At 39.4% G+C, this 22968-nt stretch overlaps 1 protein-coding gene across 1 annotated transcript; it reads right to left on the reverse strand.

Annotated features, from left to right (window-relative positions):
* Window positions 1–11018: 11018 nt before the first annotated feature.
* On the reverse strand, window positions 11019–22968 carry stk35 (serine/threonine kinase 35). The gene is made up of 3 exons (XM_066672638.1): window positions 22291–22968; window positions 19608–20364; window positions 11019–13965 (listed from the first exon to the last, which is right to left on the reverse strand). Exons 1-2 carry the CDS (start codon window positions 22793–22795, stop codon window positions 19649–19651), a joined length of 1221 nt encoding a protein of 406 aa, XP_066528735.1. The 5' UTR covers window positions 22796–22968; the 3' UTR covers window positions 11019–13965; window positions 19608–19648.

A 22968-nucleotide genomic window follows, 5' to 3' on the forward strand; every position in this document is an offset into this window, starting at 1 on the left:
CCATAAAATGCTGGGTTACATTTTAAACAAAGGTAACCTAAAATAAAACTCCAGAACTTTAGTGAGGTGATATTCTGAATGGTACGAGTTGATGGAAACCAGTTAAACTTGTTGAGGCCTCCAGGCATTTGTGTAGTGAAGCTGTGACAAGCTGAATCTGACAAAAGTTAAATGAAAATATAATGTGCTCAATCCCCATGAAGACCTCAGCACACTTTTCAGTGACACATTAAAAACGATGGTGAAGATTTCAATCCACTACACTACACATATTTAGATGATGTTTCCTCGCTCTTTGATTTCTGTTCTGTCTGCGTAAAGGAAAAAGTGTATGCAGCACTGGCTCTGTAAATGGGAAGCAGTCCATACTGGCACAGGAGCGTTCACTGGAGACTGCCCGCTCAAACACAGCCAAGGAAACAGCATCTGAAGGACTTTGGATGGTGGAGAGACCTCAGAATGTAGAAAAGCATGAAAGGGGTTGATACGTTTGTTAGAGGAACTGACTCAAGTTTCAGAAGACCACTAACTGCATAAATGTAAACAGAGAGAAAGTGCTACAAAACTGAAGAGCTCATTTTACAAATTAATTTCTGTTCATTCTTTCATCATCATCATCTTCTTTGCCGCTTAATTCATTTCAGGGTAACAGGTTAATTCATCCATTCATTAATTCATTCATTGCCTGTAACAACTTATCTAGTTCAGGGTCGCGGTGGGTCCGGAGCCTACCTGGAATCATTGGGCGCAAAGCAGGAAGCCATTCCCTCACAGTGCAACGCACACTCACTCACACACCTATGGACACTTTAGAGTCACCAGTCCACCTACCAATGTATGTTTTTAGACTATGGATGGAAACCAGCACCTGGAGTAAACCCACATGGATATGGAGAGAACACACACCTAACTCCTCACTGACAGTCATCCGGAGCTGGGCTCAAACCCACAAGCCCACATCCCCGGACTTGTGAGAGCAACACTACCTGCTGTACCATCACTGTGGTAAATCTAAGAGTGACCAAAAACATTCAGGAAAGTTAAACTTCAACCATGAGCAAGCTACAATTGGCTTCTTTCTCAAACATACCATTCCACCGTAAAAGATGCAGAGCACCTGAATTAACACAAATGTGTGTGTGTTGGCATCATAAACAATATTGTTGTTAAATGTTTGTTTATTTACAGCTAAAACAGAGAATTGTGTGAAATAAACGAGTATATGTCCTGGATATTAAATCGGGCGTATGAAATCAACTTAAAAATCTACAATTATTATAGAACCAAGTACAATTATGCTCCCTAACTAAAGGTACTGTGTAGCTACAGTCTATGGCCTCAGAGTAAATTAGCATAACCAGTCTTTGTGCACTTTAATTAAGCCCATTATTAATCCCCAGCAAAAACAACATATGACCATTCAGCTGGCTGAAAAATTAATATGCCCAGAAATATTGGTATTAACCATGTTGTGGATTGGATTAAGACTCTGGACTGTACCATAATGACTGAAGGAGTAATCCCACTATGGCACCTGCTGCACTAATCTCACCATTACTGCACATATGTTCTTTTTTCTTTACCTTGTGCTGCGTCACTTTTCTCAGGGCCAAGGACAGATTAGCTGTGGTGCCTTCACAACTTTATTCCACCCTCAGATTACATGAACGGACAGATTAGGATTAGCCTGTTTAGCCTTCTGAGGGGAAACATATACACAGGCTAGTTAATGAGACTCTGTAGTACCTGGTGCCAGCGCACAGGCCATTTATGGAGGCATATCATACCTCACAAACCATACATTCTCCTCCTGGTTTGTGCTGGTTTTTACAAAAAGTGACCTACAAAGCAATGCTAGCAATGTTAAATTAATTCTTGTTCTCAGTACTAGGAATGTGATGTCATTGTTGTGGCGTCATGTGATGTTGAAAACCATTAAAAGTAGCAACGTAAGTTAACAGTGCAGGATAAACACAAAAACACATTAGTATTGAGCCTGACAGACTGTGGGAATTATGTAATTATGTCAACAAGGACACAGTATCATTGAGCACTGAAAAGCACTATATCTGGAACATTTTATCATACATCTTTGATAGGGAGATCTCCCAGATCTGAGATGGAGAAAAAGGACAAGAGGACACGCCTCGGGGGGGGGGGGGTGGACGACTACTGACTTGCAGACTGACCAATTAAATGGTTAGAGAGAAGGTTATCGACTATCGACCAATAACGGTAGCTCTACAGTCAGACCGTCCAATCAGAAGATTTTAGGCTACTTCACCCCTCCCCCTTCTCACTCAAGCGAACCAATCGGAGTAGGGGGAGCGGGACTAGTTTGTGAACGAAACGCTTCTCGAAGTTCTATGTAAGTTCTAGAAAAACAAAATCCCGGACGTTTGTGAAATTCCGCCCGGATATTTTTTTAAGTCTAAAGAAGAGGACATGTCCTGGTAAAAGAGGACGTCTGGTCACCCTATCTTTGAGTAAGTACGTATGAGTGCGGGTTGGGTTACAGGCCAGTTTCGTGAGGTACTCTTATGTTGGTTTCTACGTTAGTTTCAACTTAAAAGCTCCCAATTATTTTTTAATTAAAATTACAGAATAATACCGTCATATATTAACAACATAACAATTAGTCACTTCATGAAGTTAATTTGTATTCATATCATGGCACTAATTATTAATTATAATAGTTATTATTTTATTCTATCAGGCAGGATATCAGTAAACACAGTGAAATATTATCCACAATGCCAAGCTAAAATCATGTGGTATTTTTTTCTCTCTCTCTTTTTTAATAATAACACGAAAGCTTCTCACAGTAATATGAGCAGAATCAGCATTTCACAGGGAAGTGTAAGTTCGAAATTCCCCTCTTGCTTGCCCAGTCATTATCAGACTTGTTGCCTGCTACCTGTTCTATAGTGACACTACATCTCGAGAGAAAATGACCTCTGTTCAAGTTTGACACATTTATGCTTTGGGAGTATTAGATGTGCTCATAGAGTCTGGTAAATGATAGACAGTACAGCCTCGCAGTATAGACAGGTGCTGCAAATGATATACAATTTGTGAATTTTATGCGTGCTGTAATATAAATTGATATTTAAATTGTATGGCATTATATACCATATTGTGAAAAGTCATCCTTCCATTTGCAGTGAAAAAGTTCATTAAATGCACACATGGCTTAAATTGTTAAAGACGATGTTGATAAAACACTCCACCAGCAAAAAGAAGTGGAAAATCATAAAACTGCAATCAATTCTAAAGAATAAAATAGACACTAACAAAGGCAAAGATAAGTAACAATGAAAATGTAGAAGTTCAACAGATTGAATGAAATAACTTGAATAAATTGGGTTTAGTGGCTGTTTGAATTGAAATTTATTAATAAACATGTGGTCTCAGTATTTTACCTTTCACAAATTATTGTATTTTTTATTATTGTATAATTATTGTATTGTATATGAATTTAATTAAAAACAAATTATAATAAAAATAATTAGAAAAAATGTGCTATGACAAGATCGCGACGTTTGAGCGCCAGTGGAGCCATGCTATGTGCCAGCTGAGACACAGTGTCTCAGATGTGGGTCAATTTATTTTGGTACGCAGCAGCCCCGAGGCAGCCGTCCAGCCAGCCAGTCTCTCTCTCTCTCTCTCTCTCTCTCTCTCTCTCTCTCTCTCTCTCTCTCTCTCTCTCTCTCAGAGCTGGGATCATACTCTCAGTCCTGGGACATCCTGTTCTTACCCTGAATTTTCACTCAATAAAACCATATGAAAAAGTTACTCCTGTTGTCTTTTGATGAATCATTTTAAAAGCCTATCTGAATACATATCTATTTGTCTGTTTACCTGATATCTAAGCATCCACATATCTGTCTATCCACCTATCTATGTTTATCTATTTGTATGTCTGTCTGTCTACATCTCTCTCTCTTCTATCTGTCAGAGTATTCACCCAGCTTCCTGTTTGTCTGTCTATCTGCCTAAACTCTCACTACTCTGTATGGCTTAAGTCCATGGCTTTTGGCTCACACCCTTAGGACAGACATATACGATGAATATTGTCTAATGCCTGTGAACCTTGCACTGGCTGCTGCTGAAATTGTTTGACCATGACCCTTTCAACTGCTCTCACTGCCCTTTGTTGGTAGCACATTTTGGCTTGATAACATTACATTATAAACAACAATGTCAGTGTTACTGCAGCGCTGAGAATGATCCACCACATGAATCAGATCCTACCTGATCTGTGGTGGTCCTACGGGGGTCCTGATCACTGAGGAACAGAGTGGACTAGAGTCTGTAATCGTAGAACTACAAAGTGGTCCTGTGTGGTCAGTGGACCCGAATGGAAAGGTAATGTATAGTTTTTTAAGTATTTCGGTAAAGGCATGCATCTATGTATATATTGGGCATTCTAGGAAAATGTCCATGATATTTATATTCATTTTTAGCTAATCTGTATTACTGTATAATAATTTAAACTATTATTTTGGCTACTATTTATTTATTTTAAAGCCACTATTCTGTTCGACTAGCTGCAGTGCAAAACTAAAAAACACTGGCAATTAGACAAGTCTTAGATGATCAGTTCCATATGGACTGAGGGGAAAACCAGTATATCTTGTGTTGAATGGTTCTTTTAATATTGCTAAGGTACAAACAGGATCAATGCATTTACAGACACACAGCCCTCTGGTCTCTTTTTCATCTGCATTACTCTTGTGTGTGTGTGTGTTTGTGATGAGTTGGAGTGTGGACCCTGAGCTCCGGATGCAGTGTTCCATGGCAGAGTGTGATTCAGAGCACAGTGAAAAGGTGTTGGACAATACATGGTGCTCCATTAGTTTCTGCCTTTTCAGCTCCACACGTCGCTCTCTTTTCAAAGCCATGTCTCTTTTGTCACGCGCTCTGTGACTCAGTCTGACTTTGATGGCTCCAGATTCAAATCAGGATTCAGTCTAGGGCTCACATCCTATCTTTAATGGATCATAAGAGGAACGTGTGGATCATTTCTTTTCTCTCTCTTTTCAAACCTCTGCTTTCTGTTTGTTTCTTGCAGGTTTGAGTTGTCTTTCATGTTATGTTTTATTTTGTTTAACAAGAAAGAGATATAGATCACATAGTGCACTCTAGGGCGATTGCATAACTGGCACCTGTGTGGGTTTTTTTCTTTTTTTACTGCAATACAAAAGAGCATCTCTCCTTTCTGTCACTCTGATTGATACCGTGCTTAAGGCAGATTCATGTTCCAGAATACACTGCCAGCCCAGGACTGGTTTAATAAAGGGGCCAATATGGTCAATGCCCAGGGGTCTTTAAACTAAATATAAGCTAAATATATTGGGAGGCCAAGTTTCAGACCACAAAGCTTGAGATGGCTTAAAACTAAGATTTATTCAAGTCAGATTCACAGTGAGAAAGGAAGCATGTTTTGCTGTTCCAAAGTATTGTAAGCAGTCCTCTTCCCTGTGTTTATTGATATTCCTACTTTTGAATTAAGTATTGGTTTGGTTTGGATTTAGCAAACAATACTGTGTCTGAAACACTCACATCAGCACAACACACACACACACACACACACATATATCGGTCAGTCTGTCTGGCAATATCACGGCTCGCTATAAAAATCTACAAATACTTAAATATGCAAAATACACCTTGCAGCGTACACACTGTTACTCATTAGCTAAATACAGACTCTGACTCATCTACAAAAATCACATCTGTAAAGGCATCACCACTTGTACTTCTGGGTGTTTGTTTTTCTGAGAATACACTGTTAAGTTCGTGCACTAAATTACATTAAAATATCTGGAGGCGATGAAGAAGCAATGATTCTTCCATTTCTTTTGGCTGAAGAGAAATGTCACAAGTACCTGACCTCACTAATCTTTGTGTGGCTGAATGTACCTACTCTATGCCCCCGGTATGATTTGGCATATAATGTGCATTTATTATTTTTGGTGCACAAGTCTTTTCCCTCCATATGTACCCCTCATACCCACACGCAAAGTTGTCCCATAGTAAAAGACTGGTGGAATGCGATGTTACATAAGAGTTCAGTTTGTGTGCCTGAGGCCCAGAGTCGTTAAATCTTTTGGCAGAGAGGTGTTGCACTCTTTGAAAATGTTTCCCACAAAGCCATGACATAACACCAGTGTTTTATAATCCACTGCACCAATCAGCCTTGATGCAAGTAACAGAAAATCACAAAGAAAAACAAATAAGATTTTAGCAAGAGGTTGTTTGCTGTTCAAAAAAAATCCCTTGAATCTGCCATGTCATGGTTTTAAAAGACATCTCAGTAAAGTCTCACATTGAGCCCAAATTTGATAAAATGATAAGGCTCATGTTTTTCTGAAGCTGAATTTAAGACAGAACTAACTTTATAGGTTTGGAAGCTTCAAGGCTGTGCACTAATTTGTATGTTTTTAACCTGAACCAGAAATGTAAACCTCCCATGGTGTTTTTTTTATTATTTATTATTATCATTTTTTGTTTGATTCTTTTTCTTCTGAAGAATTTTAAAAGTCTCATAAGCCACTGAGGAGCAGTTGTGAACACGGTATCTAAATACGCTGCACACATTTGCTCTACATCTTTCATTTTCAAAGTAATTTACATAACTTGCAAAATCAAATTAAGAAGTAGATATTTGAAAATGAAAATATTTGCACAGGTATTTTGCCATTAAGTCAGTAATATCCCAGCCATGTTGCGAGTAAAATGGTGGTTCGTGTCCTTCGGCATGAAACAAACCACATTTCATGACAGACCCGAGGACGCGTGCCACTGAAAAGCCGCAGCAGCTTCCACTTCCACTTCTTCGTGCGGCTGTTTATTTACTTGCTGCCATTCCGTGCCAGAACAACGGAGGTCGCTTCTGTCAGACGAATACTCACTGCACGCAATGCTGTGGGTCACGAACTCAGAGCAAGTGCCGTCAGCTGAAGTTTACGAAGGTCCCCTTTTTGTTGAACAATTTTACAGATTCACCACTTTGTTTCCATTATCTAGGCCCATGTCCACTATAACCCGGGTGGTTCACTGCTGCTTGTGAGGAATAAATAAAATGGCTGCATTTGGCGGGACAGGCGTGTTTCCTCTCACCGTCCCTGTAAAACCTCCTTAAATAAATAAATTAATTATCTACATCGGTAGAAACCAGGAGTGACTACATCAATGTTTAAATCTCATTTATGTATGTGGTAACGTGCAATAGAATTTTGTTAAAATTGATTTATGTGCTGTATTTCAGGAAAAAAGTAACATATTTTAGCATTGTAGCAATGCCCATATTCTCCACAGAAAAGTATAAACACGATGGTCTCCTGTCATGTCTAAAAAACCTGTCAAATACAAAACCCTCACCGTGTTACAGATTATTATATTTAATAATACAGTATTATTTAAAGTGTTGTATTTAATGGTAAATGCTCTTGGACAAGCCAGAGGTACAGAAAGTCTTTAAATGGACATGGTCAAATCAATAAATGTCATATTTCCCTAATTTTCTTTGTGTCAGTGTCTGTCTGTGTGTGTCTGTTTGAAGGTGTACACTGACGCAGGTGTGCTATAGATATGGGACTTTTTTTCTGTGTGTGTGTGTGTGATGTATATGTAGCAGACCTTCCTATGCTAAAGTACAGTGTGTACTCTGGCATATTCAGCTGCTGCAGACGGCCTATAGGCAACATTTCCTGTTCACACACAAACACACACACACACACAAACCTGCATGAGAGTGCTCAGTGTTTTGTTATGGGCTGAATCATTGGAGCTTCTGTGCACCTGGTTATATGTGAAAATAAGTGACTATCAGCCACAAGATTAAAAGCACTGACAAGTGACCTGTATAACGTTGATTATCTCCCTACAGTGGCACCAGTCAAGGGCCAAGGAGTGGGATATATTAAACAGCAACTGTACAGACAGAAAATGGACAGGCAGACTTTGACAAGGGCAAATGGTGATATTGCTTTGGTAAGACCATCACCAAAACAGCAGGACTTATGAGGGGTTCCAAGCATTCAGTGATTAGTATTTAGTAAAGGTTGTCCAAGGTAGGATAACATGTGAACCAGTCAGAGATTCATGGGAGCTCATGGAAGGCTCACTAATGCTCATGTGCATCATTCTATGGGAATGTTTTTCCCAGCAGCAGGGACTGGGAAACTGGTCCGAGTTGAGGGGAAGATGGATTGTACTAAATACAGGGTTATTCTTGGGCAAAACCTGTTTCGGTCTGTCGGTGATATGAGACTGGGACGGAGGTTCACCTTCCAACAGGACAATGACACAAAGCATACTGGTAAAGCAACACTCGAGTGGTTTAAGGGGAAAACTGTAATTAGCTGTAATTGCCACAAAAGGTGGCTGTATATAGTACTGACTTTAGGGGGGTGTCCTGTTTGTTGTTTGCTTTACAATAAAAAGAAAAGAAAATGTTAAAATTTGTAGTGTTGTTCTGTAAATGTAATGATGAAAACCCTGAAATAATCCAATTTAATTCCAGGTTGTGAGGTAGCAAAACACGAAAAATCACAAAGCACTGTAGGAGATGCAACACAGTATTAAACTTGTCCCTGTCTCAGTTTGTTTGAAATGTGCTGCTGGAATAAAAAAAACGGGCATACACATTTTAAACAACATTAAAGTTTTATATAGTGTTAATTTGGTATATATATATATATTGCTTACTGTCATTTATATTGTGTTACTTATGTCACTATGTGTCAAAATATATCACTATATATGTGTGTGTGTGTGTAACATAATGTTTACATACACATACATACACAAACACATACCTTTTCAGCTCCAGACTTTGATAATGGAGCAGAGTCTCTGGAAGCTATGTAGTAATCTGAGAGGGGTTAATGAAGAGTGACTGGCTTGTACAACTGAGCTGAGTCTTCTGCTCTGATTACTGTTTTTTTTTTACTTGTCATAAAAAGTACTACATACACACATAGGCACAGACTCATCTTCAAATTCCTGCACACATAAAAACAAGATTATTCTTGCTGTTCTTTCCCAACACACAACATATGTGTTTTCATTAGCAATTTACATTTAGCCATTCTTAGTCAACACTGTTCAATTTTAATATTCAATATTCTACGTTTCATACACATACAGCATCATTTTCCTTAGTTTGTATATATTTTTGTACTTATTTCAGTTTTCTTTTGTACTGATTTTTTCTATATAATGTTCTTTATTTCCTTTTTGCTCAGTGTAGCTTTTTACTGTGCATTTGAAAATAAAACTCTTGAATCCTGAAGACTGAGCTATTGCTTGGAGCAGTGCTTAATTAGTTCAGTCTGTCTCATTAGTGCAAGGACAGATAATCCAAATAAGATCATGTCCCATTATGGACTATTGACCACAGCCTGTGACCTCATTATTCCCCAGGAGTGTTGCACATAGAAGCTTCTTTCTCTTGATATTCTCAGGGTCTCAGAACTTGGCATATAGTGAGTGACCCTTTAGGCCAAGGTGATTGACCCAAACATCCACCTGTTTGAAGCATGAAGCATCCACTCAACTTTATAATTAAAGAACAATAATAACACAACAACATAATGCAAATTAACATAACAAAGATATGTGATGTATATTGTCATATGCAAATTCACATGCTAATAAAGGAACATAAATAAGGGAACACACTTTATTATATAAATACATTTTACTTTTCTATATTTATTATATAAATATTATATGTGTAATATTTTCACTAAGTTTATGTTTTATATAGTGTATTCAGTATGTTAAATGATACAAATCATTAAAATATAGCAATAAATCTTAAATATTGAAAGGAAGAATTATTTTAGCACACACACAAAAAAAAAACAACAGCTGTAGTTTGCAGTTAAGACGTTTTTTTCCCTTCTCTTGTAAAATTACTATTTGGAGATACATGTTTTTCTTTACACAGCTCCAGGGGCCTGGAGGTTGTGGGTTCAAGTCCCACTCCGGGTGACCGTCTGTGAGGAGTGTGGTGTGTTCTCCCTGTGTTGGCATGGGTTTCCTCCAGGTGCTCTAGTTTCCTCCCACGGTCCAAAAACAGACGTTGGTAGGTTGATTGGAGACTCAAAAGTGTCCCTAGGTGTGAGTGTGTGAGTGAGTGTGTGTGTTGCCCTGTGAAAGAGTGGCGCCCCCTCCAGGGTGTGTTCCCGTCTTCTGCCCAATGATTCCAGGTAGGCTCTGGACACATCGCATCCCTGAACTGGATAAGGGTTACAGATAATGAATGAATGAATGTTTTTCTTTGGACACTGACAATATGTTTTCTTAGTACACCAACAGTTGAGTCAACAATGTAAAATACATCTAGCTAGAAAACTACTTTGCCAATTATTTATGTCCTATATTTTATCTACAAATGCTCTTTTTATTTGAAATAAAACCTGATCAATATAGTTATTATACTAGAAATTACTGTAATATTTCACGCTGTTACACAGCACAGGAGCTTCATAGGAATCAGATTTTCCACCTGCTGAGCTGTAAGTGATGCTTGGGATTTGCAGTAAGCCTCAGTTGAGTAAGTGCTCTAACACTTCAGAAGAACAGTAAATGCTAGACCTCAGCCATTAAAGGCTTAAAAAGTCATAAGGAAGACCTTGTAGACTCTGTATAAATGGAACCCAATAGATACCAGTGTAACCTGAATGAGATCAAGGTAACATCCTCTGCATTTCTCTTTCTACCAAGCATGTGAGCTAAAAAAGTTTTTTATTAAATGACTCTTTGGCACACTATTAAAATGCACAAGGTAAGTAAATGTCACTGAAATTTTTTTATGAAATTGCGTAAAGTTTTTAACTAGTTAAATTTGGAACAAAAACAAGAATGAACACCAGTACCTGCAGGTCAATACACAATGAAAAACAAACAAACAAACAACCCCCACCCAGACACACACAAAATATAAAGACAAAAACCTCAAAAGTTTCAATCATTCATTTATTTAAAAAAAAAAAACAACAACAACTCAATCATTTACAGAAAGAATGAATGCCATGAGTGGCTCATAACTTCAATACAGAGACAATCTAATCTACCATGCCAAGCACACTATTCCATTTCCTTTACTAAAGCCTTAGAAGAAGCATGGAGTTCAATCCCATTTCTTATTAAAAAAAGATGCCTAAGTGAGGAAGGGCTTCAGTATCGGTCCCAGAGTATTACTGAATGTGATAAACAGATTTCTGTCCCTATTTTACTACACACAAAAACATTTGTTTCATGTGACCACATTCATTTCACCTGCAGTCATTTAATGTGTACAGTAAGATATGTTTCCTATACTGAGATATAAAATATCTGTATAAATGAGACGCTCAGGTACTTTCCGTAGGACATTTACATTTTTGAGGCTAATGATGAAAGGGATTACTTTTCACTGTTCCCTCCCGCCCTATTTCAGGAAAAACTACTGTATCTGAGTAGCACACTGTTACTGAAGGAAAACACTGCAAGCAGTGGTGTGTGTTTTTAGACATTGTAGGTATGTGGTCTAAAAAAAAGTGAGGTGTACTTAGGTAAATGTAAACAGATGTTACATAAAATATATATCAAGTCTTTCCTTTAAAAACTGGAATAAATTAAATCTAAACTAAACGATTGGGAAAGAGTGATGCATCGACAATGTCATATTCTAAATACTGCAATATAATAAATATGCAGTTAATGCCAACCCTTACACACTTGCATCCATAAGTAGGCATTATTTTCAATATTCTAAGCTACTGGACAAGTAAAGAACTGACTGAACCTGTAGTCTTTATGGGATGAAAGGAGCTTAAAGTGTAAAAGCACACATGCAACAAGGTTGTTTAATAATACGTTATGGAAGAAAGAATGCATGAATGTACATGTTATATATATATAATATAATACAATGTACAATCTGACACAACACGGCTTAGTGGGAACCAACATCAGGAGCATTGTGGAAAAACATGAGGTAGAACCATGAAAATAAGTAAACCAGAAAACACTAAACAGACAAAGTCCTGGAAACTGGGAGGAAAAATAAACTAAAAAGGAACTGTTTCTTAATATTCCAGCAAAGAAAAATGTTGTAACCTCAATAACCAATGACCACATTGTACAGAGGTTCTCCTACAAAGTGATCTTACAGGTGATGTTTTTATATTACAGCCTCAGAAATAAAAGATTAACTTCAACCCACTGAAGGAAAAAACCTACAGGAGAAATAACCTGGCACATTGAGCATGGTAGTGTTTGTGGAGGTTTGGTGATTGTGCATATGTATATATATGGCTCAGTTGTGGCCACAGTAAAAGGACCATGCAGCAGGTTGTCCAAGACAACTGGAGTTGGACAACATGTTACATAACAACAAACTATTCCATTTAACATTTCTACAAAATAAAAAAATCCTCACTCCACTGCCATTTTTTCAGTTTGGTTTGCAGAGACTCTGAAGCATATTTGTTATGTTTTCCGGCACGTCAAGGTTAGATTTATAGAACAGACGAACATTCACATCCAAAAATACTTGCATTAAAATCCCAATAATCTGTTTGATGCATTCTTATGTCTTGTACAATGTGCATGATGGGGTCAAATTTATAACATTGTTAATTAGAAGTGAGTGGGGAATCATTCATTCATTATCTGTAACCCTTATCCAGTTCGGGGTCACCGTGGGTCCAGAGCCTACCTGGAATCATTGGGTGCAAGGCAGGAATACACCCTGGAGGGGGCGCCAGTCCTTCACAGGGCAACACACACACTCACACCTACGGACACTTTTGAGTTGCCAATCCACCTACCAACGTGTGTTTTTGGACTGTGGGAGGAAACCGGGGCACCCGGAGGAAACCCACACAGACACAGGGAGAACACATCAACTCCTCACAGACAGTCACCCGGAGCGAGACTTGAACCCACAACCTCCAGGTCCCTGGAGCTGTGTGACTATGACACTACCTGCTGCGCCACTGTGCCGCCCAGTGGGGAATCATTGGTCAAAAAAATAATGATAATTGAATTATGCCTCAACTATTTGCTCCTAATTTATACATGTATTTATATAAATTGAGAATCTGACAAATGCAAAAAGGGATGTCATCCTCATATCATTTGGGTTTTTGGTAGAAAGTTAACTCAAGTATTTGAATCTATGATGTTAGTGTTATGTATTTGTGCGCATAAGCATGGCTGTGCATATGAATTTGTTGCAATGTTCTTGTAAAGATGCAACTAAGTAAAAAAAAAAAATTAAACATAAAAAAACCTACTTGAAATATTCTCTTTAAGAGATGAAATAAGGCACAACAGTGAGACTCTGAAACAGGACTCTGTTTCTCGACCAGCCACATCGGAGGAGAGAGGAATAGAAGGAAAGACGGGGCCTGCGTGTACCCGACTCATTCACATTATATCATTCACAGTACAACTGTCAACTAATACTCCACCCTTTCTGGAATAATTCACGGCATCCAGAACATGGAATATTTATCTTGAAATTCCATGGTGTCTTTGGGTAAAGGTGTAGGAAGTGCAGAGGTGATATGTTTGAGAACAAAGTGCAGCAAATCTTTCTTACTGGTCCAAAACAAAAACAGCACATCAATAAAATTGAAGTGGAAATACCAGGCCCTTAACCTACAGCAACAGTGTTGATCCGACTTGAACTCGAGAAAAGAGCTTGATAATATCTAAAAAAAAAAATGAGAGTGCCATTTTACAGGATTTGGAGGCATAGGGTGTCAAAGTGTGTCTTAAAAAAAAAACAACAAGTAGAAAAAATGAGAAACTGCTACAAAAGTCAACTGCATAGGATTTAAAACCTGAATAAAATTGAGTCTTTTTGTTATTTTAAGTTGATCACAAAACAACCTTCATTGATTTGTGACCCATAGTCCCTTTCTCCATTCTGCTGAGACTCTTCAGCTGTTCCCAAACCTGTGGAGACATAATTTAAAAATGATCATTAATAAAACAGGCCAAAATAACTGAATCATATTAAATATCCCATGGTTTTAAAGAAAGTTGGAGTCACAGTGTGGCTCACTTTTAAATCATATTTACAATACTATCTACATACACACAGAAGTGTGGCTTAGTGTAATGGGTTCAAAATGCTATTCTGGCTCCAGTTGGATCAGATCATAACTGCAGTGTGTTGGTCTATGATCAACTGGACAAAGCATTACTTTTTCATAGAATGTATGTGAACACTACAAAAAGGTACTGATACGGTCATAAGAGTACTAGATAAGAAAGTGAACTGACCTTGCTGTGGCTACGGTATGGATACTTAATTTTTTTAAATAAAGCCATAGACTTTTAAAAGATGACTGAGTGAAAATAAATGTTTGTATAAAAAAAAAGTTGATATTACATTTTAACATAATTAGTTATATTTTTTAATTCTTCCAAATGGTAATTTTGCAGAAAGTGTCTGTAATTCTGGACTAATTTGTCAATTACTGTTAATTATTTGTGAGTTACTTCTGGAATAATTTGTCATTATGAACTAAAATAACATAGTCAGCATACTCATTAAAAAACCCTTGATATTCTACAGGAAAACAAGAGATTTGACAGAGAAAGTCTGGTGTGTGATAGTCACAGGTGACAATGGCCAGCTTCTTGCCTTGCTGCTGTTTTTGTCGTGTGCTCAGTGCACAGGCTTTACATTACAGCTGGTTGCATAACACAGGCAAACTAAATGGTTCTCTTCAACAAGATACGCCCCTCGCCCTCTCTCTCTCTCTCTCCTTGGCACACAAGTCCACGGCCCTTCCCCCACACCCCAAAGCTTCTCTAAACTGGTTATCCCCTTCACCGCTTCAATCAATCAACAATATCAATAGGGGCAGCCAACCAACAGGGGAACCATTTTTTTTATTACAAGGTTCGTTTAAGTTTTGTTTAGGACATGCAACTATGAAGCTACTGAATTCACCTCTCCTTTGACTGCTGTGTCTTTAGGTCCCATCATTCAGAAAAATAAACAAACTAACAAGCCGACAAACTGCTAAATAAATAAAACGTTTCATCGTTTTCTTGAGCGTCAGGTCATATTTTTTGCAGTTGTTGAAGCAGCTGTGGCACTCTACTCAATCAACAATATATCCTACATATGGGCTGGCACGCCCACAGGGAGCATTGAGTACAAACTGTCCCATACCCTGCAGCCAGAAGCCAAATGAGAGCCTCAGAAATCTGGCCCTCAAATACCCTACGGAGCCAGACACATCAAACACAGCAGAGCTGCATACACCAAGCAACCCTATAAAATTGTGAGCCAGTGAGGAAAAACACATGGGCTGCCATTCTAAACACAAGACTGGACATTGTATTGCTTACAAATGTGTAGCATGCCCAGATATGACCAGCAACAATAACTTTATCACCAACTCCTTGTTTCCACACTCTCAGTCCACTGACAATACAGCATTGCTGAGCGTGATCCACTCGGACCAGCATAACTCACAATAACACACCACATCGGTGTCACTGCAGCGCTGAACATGGTCCACAACCTAAATCATATCTACTCAGTGATGGGCCTGACCATTGAAGATGAGGGTGAAAAGGGCAAACAAATTTGTGAGTAACAGATGGACTACAGTCTGTGATGTAAATCCAAAATGGATATAAAATGGAGGTGGTCATAATGTTATGGTTGATATATACTTACAAAATGGAATGTAAATACAAAGAGTGCTGGCATGACAAAAAATGATAATAATATAGAGTACGGCATTGAATTATTATAAATACTGCATAATAATTTACATGCTCCTGACAGTGAGTACACTTTATTGATCCTAAAGGAACCTGAACTTATTTTGAAAGGTTAAAAGTTAAAAAACAAATATTTGACATAATCGATAATGTGCAACATTAGCAAAATAAGCCTGATCCTTTTTTATTATTTTTTGCAGGCTCTCAAGCTTTAGATTCATATAATAATTTCAGATACAGTTCTCGGACGTGCGCTGTAGCCTATATGAGCCACATTCAACCAGACAAGCAGGGAGGACAAAATGTTCTTAACGTGGGGAACAGCAGTCACTGCAGTGGTTTCATTGTCTAACTGCTGGGCACAACTGAGGCTGGGTGGGGGTGTAAGTGCACAGGGGGCTTCTACAGGCAATTACAATGATCTCCATTTCATTACTAATCCCTTCCTATTACCTCAGGCCATGGAGAAAGGACAGCCTTTAACAGGTCGCAATCCCTATCCGTCGTACTGCAAAAACTCAAACACTGGATACAGATACAAGTGGACAATAAGATGATACTGCGCTGTAACTGTGGTCATATTGTTTTATAATAAACATTGGGTAAATGTAATCGTTAATTGAAAGAACACTAGCCATTCACACATTTTCGTTTCATTAAAAGTAGTTGAGATTTATATCTATTTTACTATCATATGCAAAACCTGACTACAAATCTTTGTGATCATTTTTAAATGTACTTATACACTAGTATATTGTGTCTGTGTCTAAACATCATGAAACCTACTATGTATCATGAAAATGTCTACACATTGTAAGTCAATATCACCCATTCCTATACACAGGCTCCTTTCCCAGTCCAGTTTGCTCTGACGGATGACTGATTCCTTAGGACAGAGGGGCAATACAGGGAGGGGGCGGGCTGGTTGCATAACTGCTCTATATACGAGCCTTCAGTGAAAAAACCAGGCCATACTGCTCCGTCACTGGAAACATGCGATCACATACACATCCAATGAGCCCCTGTCCCGCTCACTAGCCATCTGTGGCCTAATAGGGACTTGCATATTGCTGACACATCACGGATGCCACATAAAAGCTTACAACAATGAAACAAGCTCAACCGCTCCAGAGGCTCAACATGGCCTCCAGCGATACGTGGGTTATCTAAGAAGAACGCACGATACCGAGACGTCATCGGCTCAGGATTTATAGTCAGAGGAAGGAGGAGGAAAGCGTGCTCTGGTCAAGTGTGCCGTGACTTTAAAATAGCAAATTTCCTCTGAGGTTACCACACAGTCACGCTCATATGGGAGACAGTTTGACCTCCTTCCTACATCAAATCCATCACCAACAAGTACATCATCTTTACTTCACATTTATTGATACAATCAAATGTATATCAGTCTATATATTTATATATAGGACATAACCACCATCAAACAAACGTTTTAGATCTGACCAATATTCCTGACTGATGTTTTAAAGACGTAGAATCAGTAAAATATTCAGGATGGGTCACTATGATAGACCAGAACTGTATCGATGTTTATGCTTTTGTACCCTTTAGAAACAAGTTTTTATTGGAATGTATGTACAGAAAGCTACAGATATGTATATGATAAATACAGATATATGCATTGGCCCAAAACTTCTTAGCTTAAATCTGAGTATGCCAGGATTTTTGAGGTTAACATTAACCCTGATCCAACCATAATTTGCTACACCTTCATCACAAGCTACCTGGGAATAAGCTTCTTGTTGTCTCTCTCAGAACAACAATGTTGGCTCTTGTTTTTATAGAGTGTCAAACCTGGTTGAATCCATCATGCCTGAAATGCCTCCAGGGTGAAATTTACAAGCAAATACAAAAAATGAGAACAGAAAAGCTTGTCTGCCAAGAGGAAGGGAGTTGGGTAGAAGGCAGAGTACACTCTGGCCCTGCGGCCATGTGCGTTGTGGATTTAATTAAGGCAACACAAAGCAACAGGCGGGGATCCGGCATTCCTGATTAGGCAGAGAAGAAGAGATGCGGGACATACCTGTCAAAAGCATAAGGCCTGAACACAAAATTGTGCTTGCTCAGTCATTCAAAAATACAAAGAAATTAACACGAAGGACATTAATGTCCTGAAAAACATTCACCCCTCCTCCTTCCAAAAACCAACTGCTTCAGCATGGACTGAGGGAAAGTAAATCCAGAGTGAACATGTGTTGCCTACTGCAGATTAAAGTCAATCTGTTGTGGAAAACTGCCTCTAAAAGGCTTTAAAATAAAATGATAACGTACAACACGTTCATAAATCTTAACGAAGAGACACATTACGTTTGTCCACGGACTAAGAAATTATAATAAACATTGGGTGAATGTAATCATTAATTGAAAGAACACTAGCCATTCGCACGTTTCATTAAAAGTAATTCAGAAAGTAATTCAGATTTTAATTTATTTTAGTATTATATGCAAAACCTGAATACAAATCTTTGTGATCATTTTTAATAGCGTTTTTAAATGTACTTATACACTAGTATATTGTGTCTGTGTCAAAACATCATGAAACCTACTATGTATCATGAAAATGTCTACACATTGTAATTTAAATATATCTTCTAACATAAAAGTGACATGACATAAAAAAAATCTCCGCCAGCCTGAGCTGTTAAATAGTGACCCTCCATGTTTAAAGAAGTAGGTGCCCACTATAAATATATTTCATTATTTTTATTAAACATTTTTATTATTCATTCATCTGTAACCTTTATTCAGTTCAGGGTCGCGGTGTGTCCAGAGCCTACCTGGAATCATTGGGCGCAAGGCGGGAATACACCCTGGAGGGGGCGCCAGTCCTTCACAGGGCAACACACACACACACACACACACACACACACACATTTGAGTCGCCAATCCACCTACCAACATGTGTTTTTGGACTGTGGGAGGAAACCGGAGCACCCGGAGGAAACCCATGCAGACACAGGGAGAACACACCAACTCCTCACAGAGAGTCACTCGGAGCAGGAATCGAACCCACAACCTCCAGGCCCCTGGAGCTGTGTGACTGCGACACTACCTGCTGCGCCACCGTGAAGCCCAATTTTTATTACAATTAAAAAAAACATTTCTGAGCAGAGTGTGTGTGTATATATATATATATATATATATATATATATATATATATGGTTGAATTTAGAAAAAAAATCTTATTCGGCATTTTTAATTTATTTGGTAAAGTACAGCATGTGTTGAATCCATTTGACTGTCTTCATATTCTGTTTGCCGTTTATGCATCAAACATCTTTCTGTACTGTGATATGATGCTTTTGATATATGGCCCAACTGTAGTTTTAAGTTTTAATTTATGATCTGTTGTTAGCAGTAATACATCTGAGAAGCCAAATTCAGACACAAGACTGTGAAAACCAATAGATAAATAAATAGATTCATTCATTCATTATCTGTAACCCTTATCCAATTCAGGGTCACGGTGGGTCCAGAGCCTACCTGGAATCATTGGGCACAAGGCGGGAATAGACCCTGGAGGGGGCTCCAGTCCTTCACACGGCAACACACACATACTCACACATTCACTCACACACACTTTTGAGTCTCCAATCCACCTACCAACGTGTGTTTTTGGACTGTGGAAGGAAACTGGAGCAAACCCACACAGACACAGGGAGAACACAGCCGGAGCGGGAATCGAACCCACAACCTCCAGGTCCCTGGAGCTGTGTGACTGTGACACTACCTGCTGCACCACTGTGCCGCCCCAAATAAATAGATGCAACAGGAAAATAAGGACAACATAAAACTTACTCAGTAAAGGTAAACAGCAGTCCTAGAAAACTCACCTTAAATTCAGGTCAGTGTGTGTTTGGCCTAGGAGCTGTTTTCACGCGGCACACGTGACTTGGTCCATTTTAAGCTCAAGCTGGAAGGCATCTGGCCGGTCCTGAGGGTTCACAGCCAGCATTTCTTGCAGTAGCCTCCGGATGCCATCTGACATGGCACTCCGTGGCTTCTGTGGGATGTTAAGCACCATCTTAGGGTTCTCCAGCAGCGCCTCCCCAACGGGGACGATCTCAGTTCCCTGCCTGATATACGTGCCAAGGAGCTCCCGTTTGGACTCAGCATCAATGAACGTGATCCTCTCGATCATGGCCCAGATGATGATGCCGAGGGCAAAAATGTCAGCTTTGGCTGTGTAGTGTCCTTCCCACACCTCAGGTGCCATGTAGAAGTCAGAACCACAGGCCGAAGATAACCAAAACTTGTTTACGTTAACGTTCTTGTTGACATGGTCTTCACTCTCTTGCTCCACGCAGCCCAAACTTGCGCACACTTTGCTGAGGCCAAAGTCTGCCACCTTAATGACAGGCGAGCCAGATTTTTGTGAGATGAGGATATTGTCAGGTTTGAGGTCACGGTGGACAATGTTGTTCTTGTGAAGGAAGGCCACAGCACTGGTCAGCTGTTTCATAAAGCTCCTGTTGGTTTTTGGGTCAGGCCGTCGGGACAAGATGTACTGGTTCAGGTCCCCACCTTCACAGAACTCCATAACAAACCAGAGATAGCACGGCTCCTCTGGATACCCCAAGATGCGCTCACCTGGAAAAACATGGGAATTTTACTTCTTTGTAAAAATATTAGTACATTTTGGAAGCCATAAAAGTTTAAGCCTCTTAATATTTTCAATTTTAGGTTTCAAAATCAGCCCAATCCTTAGAAACTAAGATTTAAACAAAAATACTCCTGACGATCAAACCAACATGCTTACGTAACTATTTTTCCATGGTGACATTACTTCAACACTCCACCTTAAAATTAATTACAGCTCTATGGTTTCTGGTTCTCTTCTTTTAGTTACTACTTGTTTTAACAGGTTCGAGCAAGCTACATATACAGTGCTATTTCTGGTTTTTAAGCTTTATCTGTCTGCTAATGATTTTGCAGAGTTAGGAAAAGTCTGAGAAGAATTGAAAGCAAACTTCCTAAGAGTGTGTCTGGTGCCAAACTGATGAGCCACTGTTTCACGTGTGCTTTCAAACAAAAGATGGTTTAGGTTTGATAGCATTCGTTTCTTGGTTTAAGGAACAGCTGCTTGTCTATTCATATACTTAGGCACTAAATACTTAAGCAATCTAACACAACAGCAGTTAGCCCTGAACTGATTCTTCTAGTCAACACTGAACAAATGGTAATCTTTCCAGGTCTTACATCAGTATACAAACTGTATCTGTTGGGCTTTACAGTGGCTGAGTCCTGTGAGCCAGGACGTTTATTTAGATAGACATAGGACTGACATTTAAACTTTAAACACCTCTTTGAGCTTGAAAGACAGAAGTCACTCAACCTAAAAGCATAAATCGGCTCTTTGGGAACTCTGAGGGGAAACTAATGTGTGAACTTATGTTAACAAATTGATCAAAGGGAAGCTCCAAAGCTTAACACATTTTTACATTTGTAATCGTGTGCGTTAGGCATTTGCCCACGCCTCAAATGGTTTTGCCCTCAGGATTAAATTTTTTATTTGTTGACTGGCTTTGGGAAAGTATAACACTTACATAACATCCAGTGGATACACACTTGACAAGAACACATGCACTACACATAACACAAAAAACAAGAACAAACAACAAAAAAAGTATGACAAATTGTAAACAATCACAAATTTAGATTTTTGCATATGATCACTTAAAGTAACACAAACAGGTTGGCCTTTTTTTATTTATATATTAATTTTTTAAATGGACCAAGGCAGAACAGCACAGAAAATGGAGGGCAAGGAGAAATAAAATAAGGTTATGGAGCAGGAAAGGATAGGGTTATGAAGCAGAGGGTTGGAAATAAAGAACGAGTAGGGGGTGTGTGAGCTGTGGCACTGAAAGGGTTAAATGTCATCGAGTTGGAACATGGTGTTCCCTCACGCGCTACACGGCGGACACGGGAGCAAAGCAAAACACACCGAAGCTTTAAAGATATAGCAAGCTGTGATATTTAGCCCAAACTACCAGCAGACAACCTACACGGCATTAACACTGGCGTTTTAAATGTAGTTGCTAATGATCCATTCTGGCCTCACAGGCGAAACAGGCCAAAGTACTTTCACTTTAAACACTTTGAGGATCATAACCTCCGCAGTGATTTTATTTTAAATTCTGTTTATTGTGGACACCTTTCAGAATGTGTACAGACTTATTCAATGGTTTATGTACCACATATGAAAATAAAACCCCGATGCTTTCGTGTCTGAGTCTGTACTAACGTGGTTGCTTTAAAGTTGACTTGTTGGAATTATTATGTCCACCTTAAAACGGTCCAGCAGTAGCATTCTGGCAACAGCAGCCTACTTTTGTGGTTGGTATTTAACGCCAGTATCATTTAAGGTGGAACTGGTAAATGAGGATGACACCAAACTTTAGCAACAGATTTAAGGTGGAAAGGGATAGTTTAGCGAGTTTTCCACACACCAAAGTTGACCGTGTTCAATGCTAACGATATGAAGCCAACGTGTAACTGTAGCTAAGTGTTTACCTTTCAGCGAAGTCTCCACTAAGCGCAGATACTGTTTGGACCGTTTGTTGCCGTGGCTCATTTTCTGAGCCAAGCCGTTTCTCTCCAGGACGCATTCCTCCAGCTGAACTACGTTTTCGTGCCTTTTTTCGAGGCTGGCCAGAGCCCAGAACTCGGCCAGGGCCAGCTCCACTTTCTCCGGAGCGTCGCAGCGGAGTTTCTTCACCGCGACGCGGGCTCCGGACCTGCGGGCCACGGCCTCGTACACCACCCCGTAACTCCCGCGACCTACCTCCCGCAGGAGGCTGTACCGGGGCGCGGGTACGCCGAGGTTCGCGCTCCTGAGAAAGGAGAAACAGCCGCCATCCCCGTCGTCGTTGTCCTGGAGAGGCAGCGGCCTCAACACCTTCAGAAAGCCATTTCTGGGCTCACTCTCGGCGGGTTGCGCTCTCTTGAAGCCTCGCCGCAGCGGCTCGGTCCTCACTCCTCTTTGGAATTGGATGTGGATCCCGTTGCGGAGCTCCATGAATTCACTCCCTTTTTAAAACCATATTTAAGCGCGCAGGGACAACTTTTCATAACTTCCTTGGCTCGAGAGCCAGAACAGTGCAGGATGAGACGTTCATCTGTACGTTAAAATACGTAGTAAAAAAAGTTTTGGGGGGCTCCCTTTACTCTCTGAAACTCATCAGTCATTGC

The sequence above is a fragment of the Hoplias malabaricus genome, chromosome 5 (assembly GCF_029633855.1).
Source record: "Hoplias malabaricus isolate fHopMal1 chromosome 5, fHopMal1.hap1, whole genome shotgun sequence".
Classification (NCBI taxonomy): Eukaryota; Metazoa; Chordata; class Actinopteri; order Characiformes; family Erythrinidae; genus Hoplias; species Hoplias malabaricus.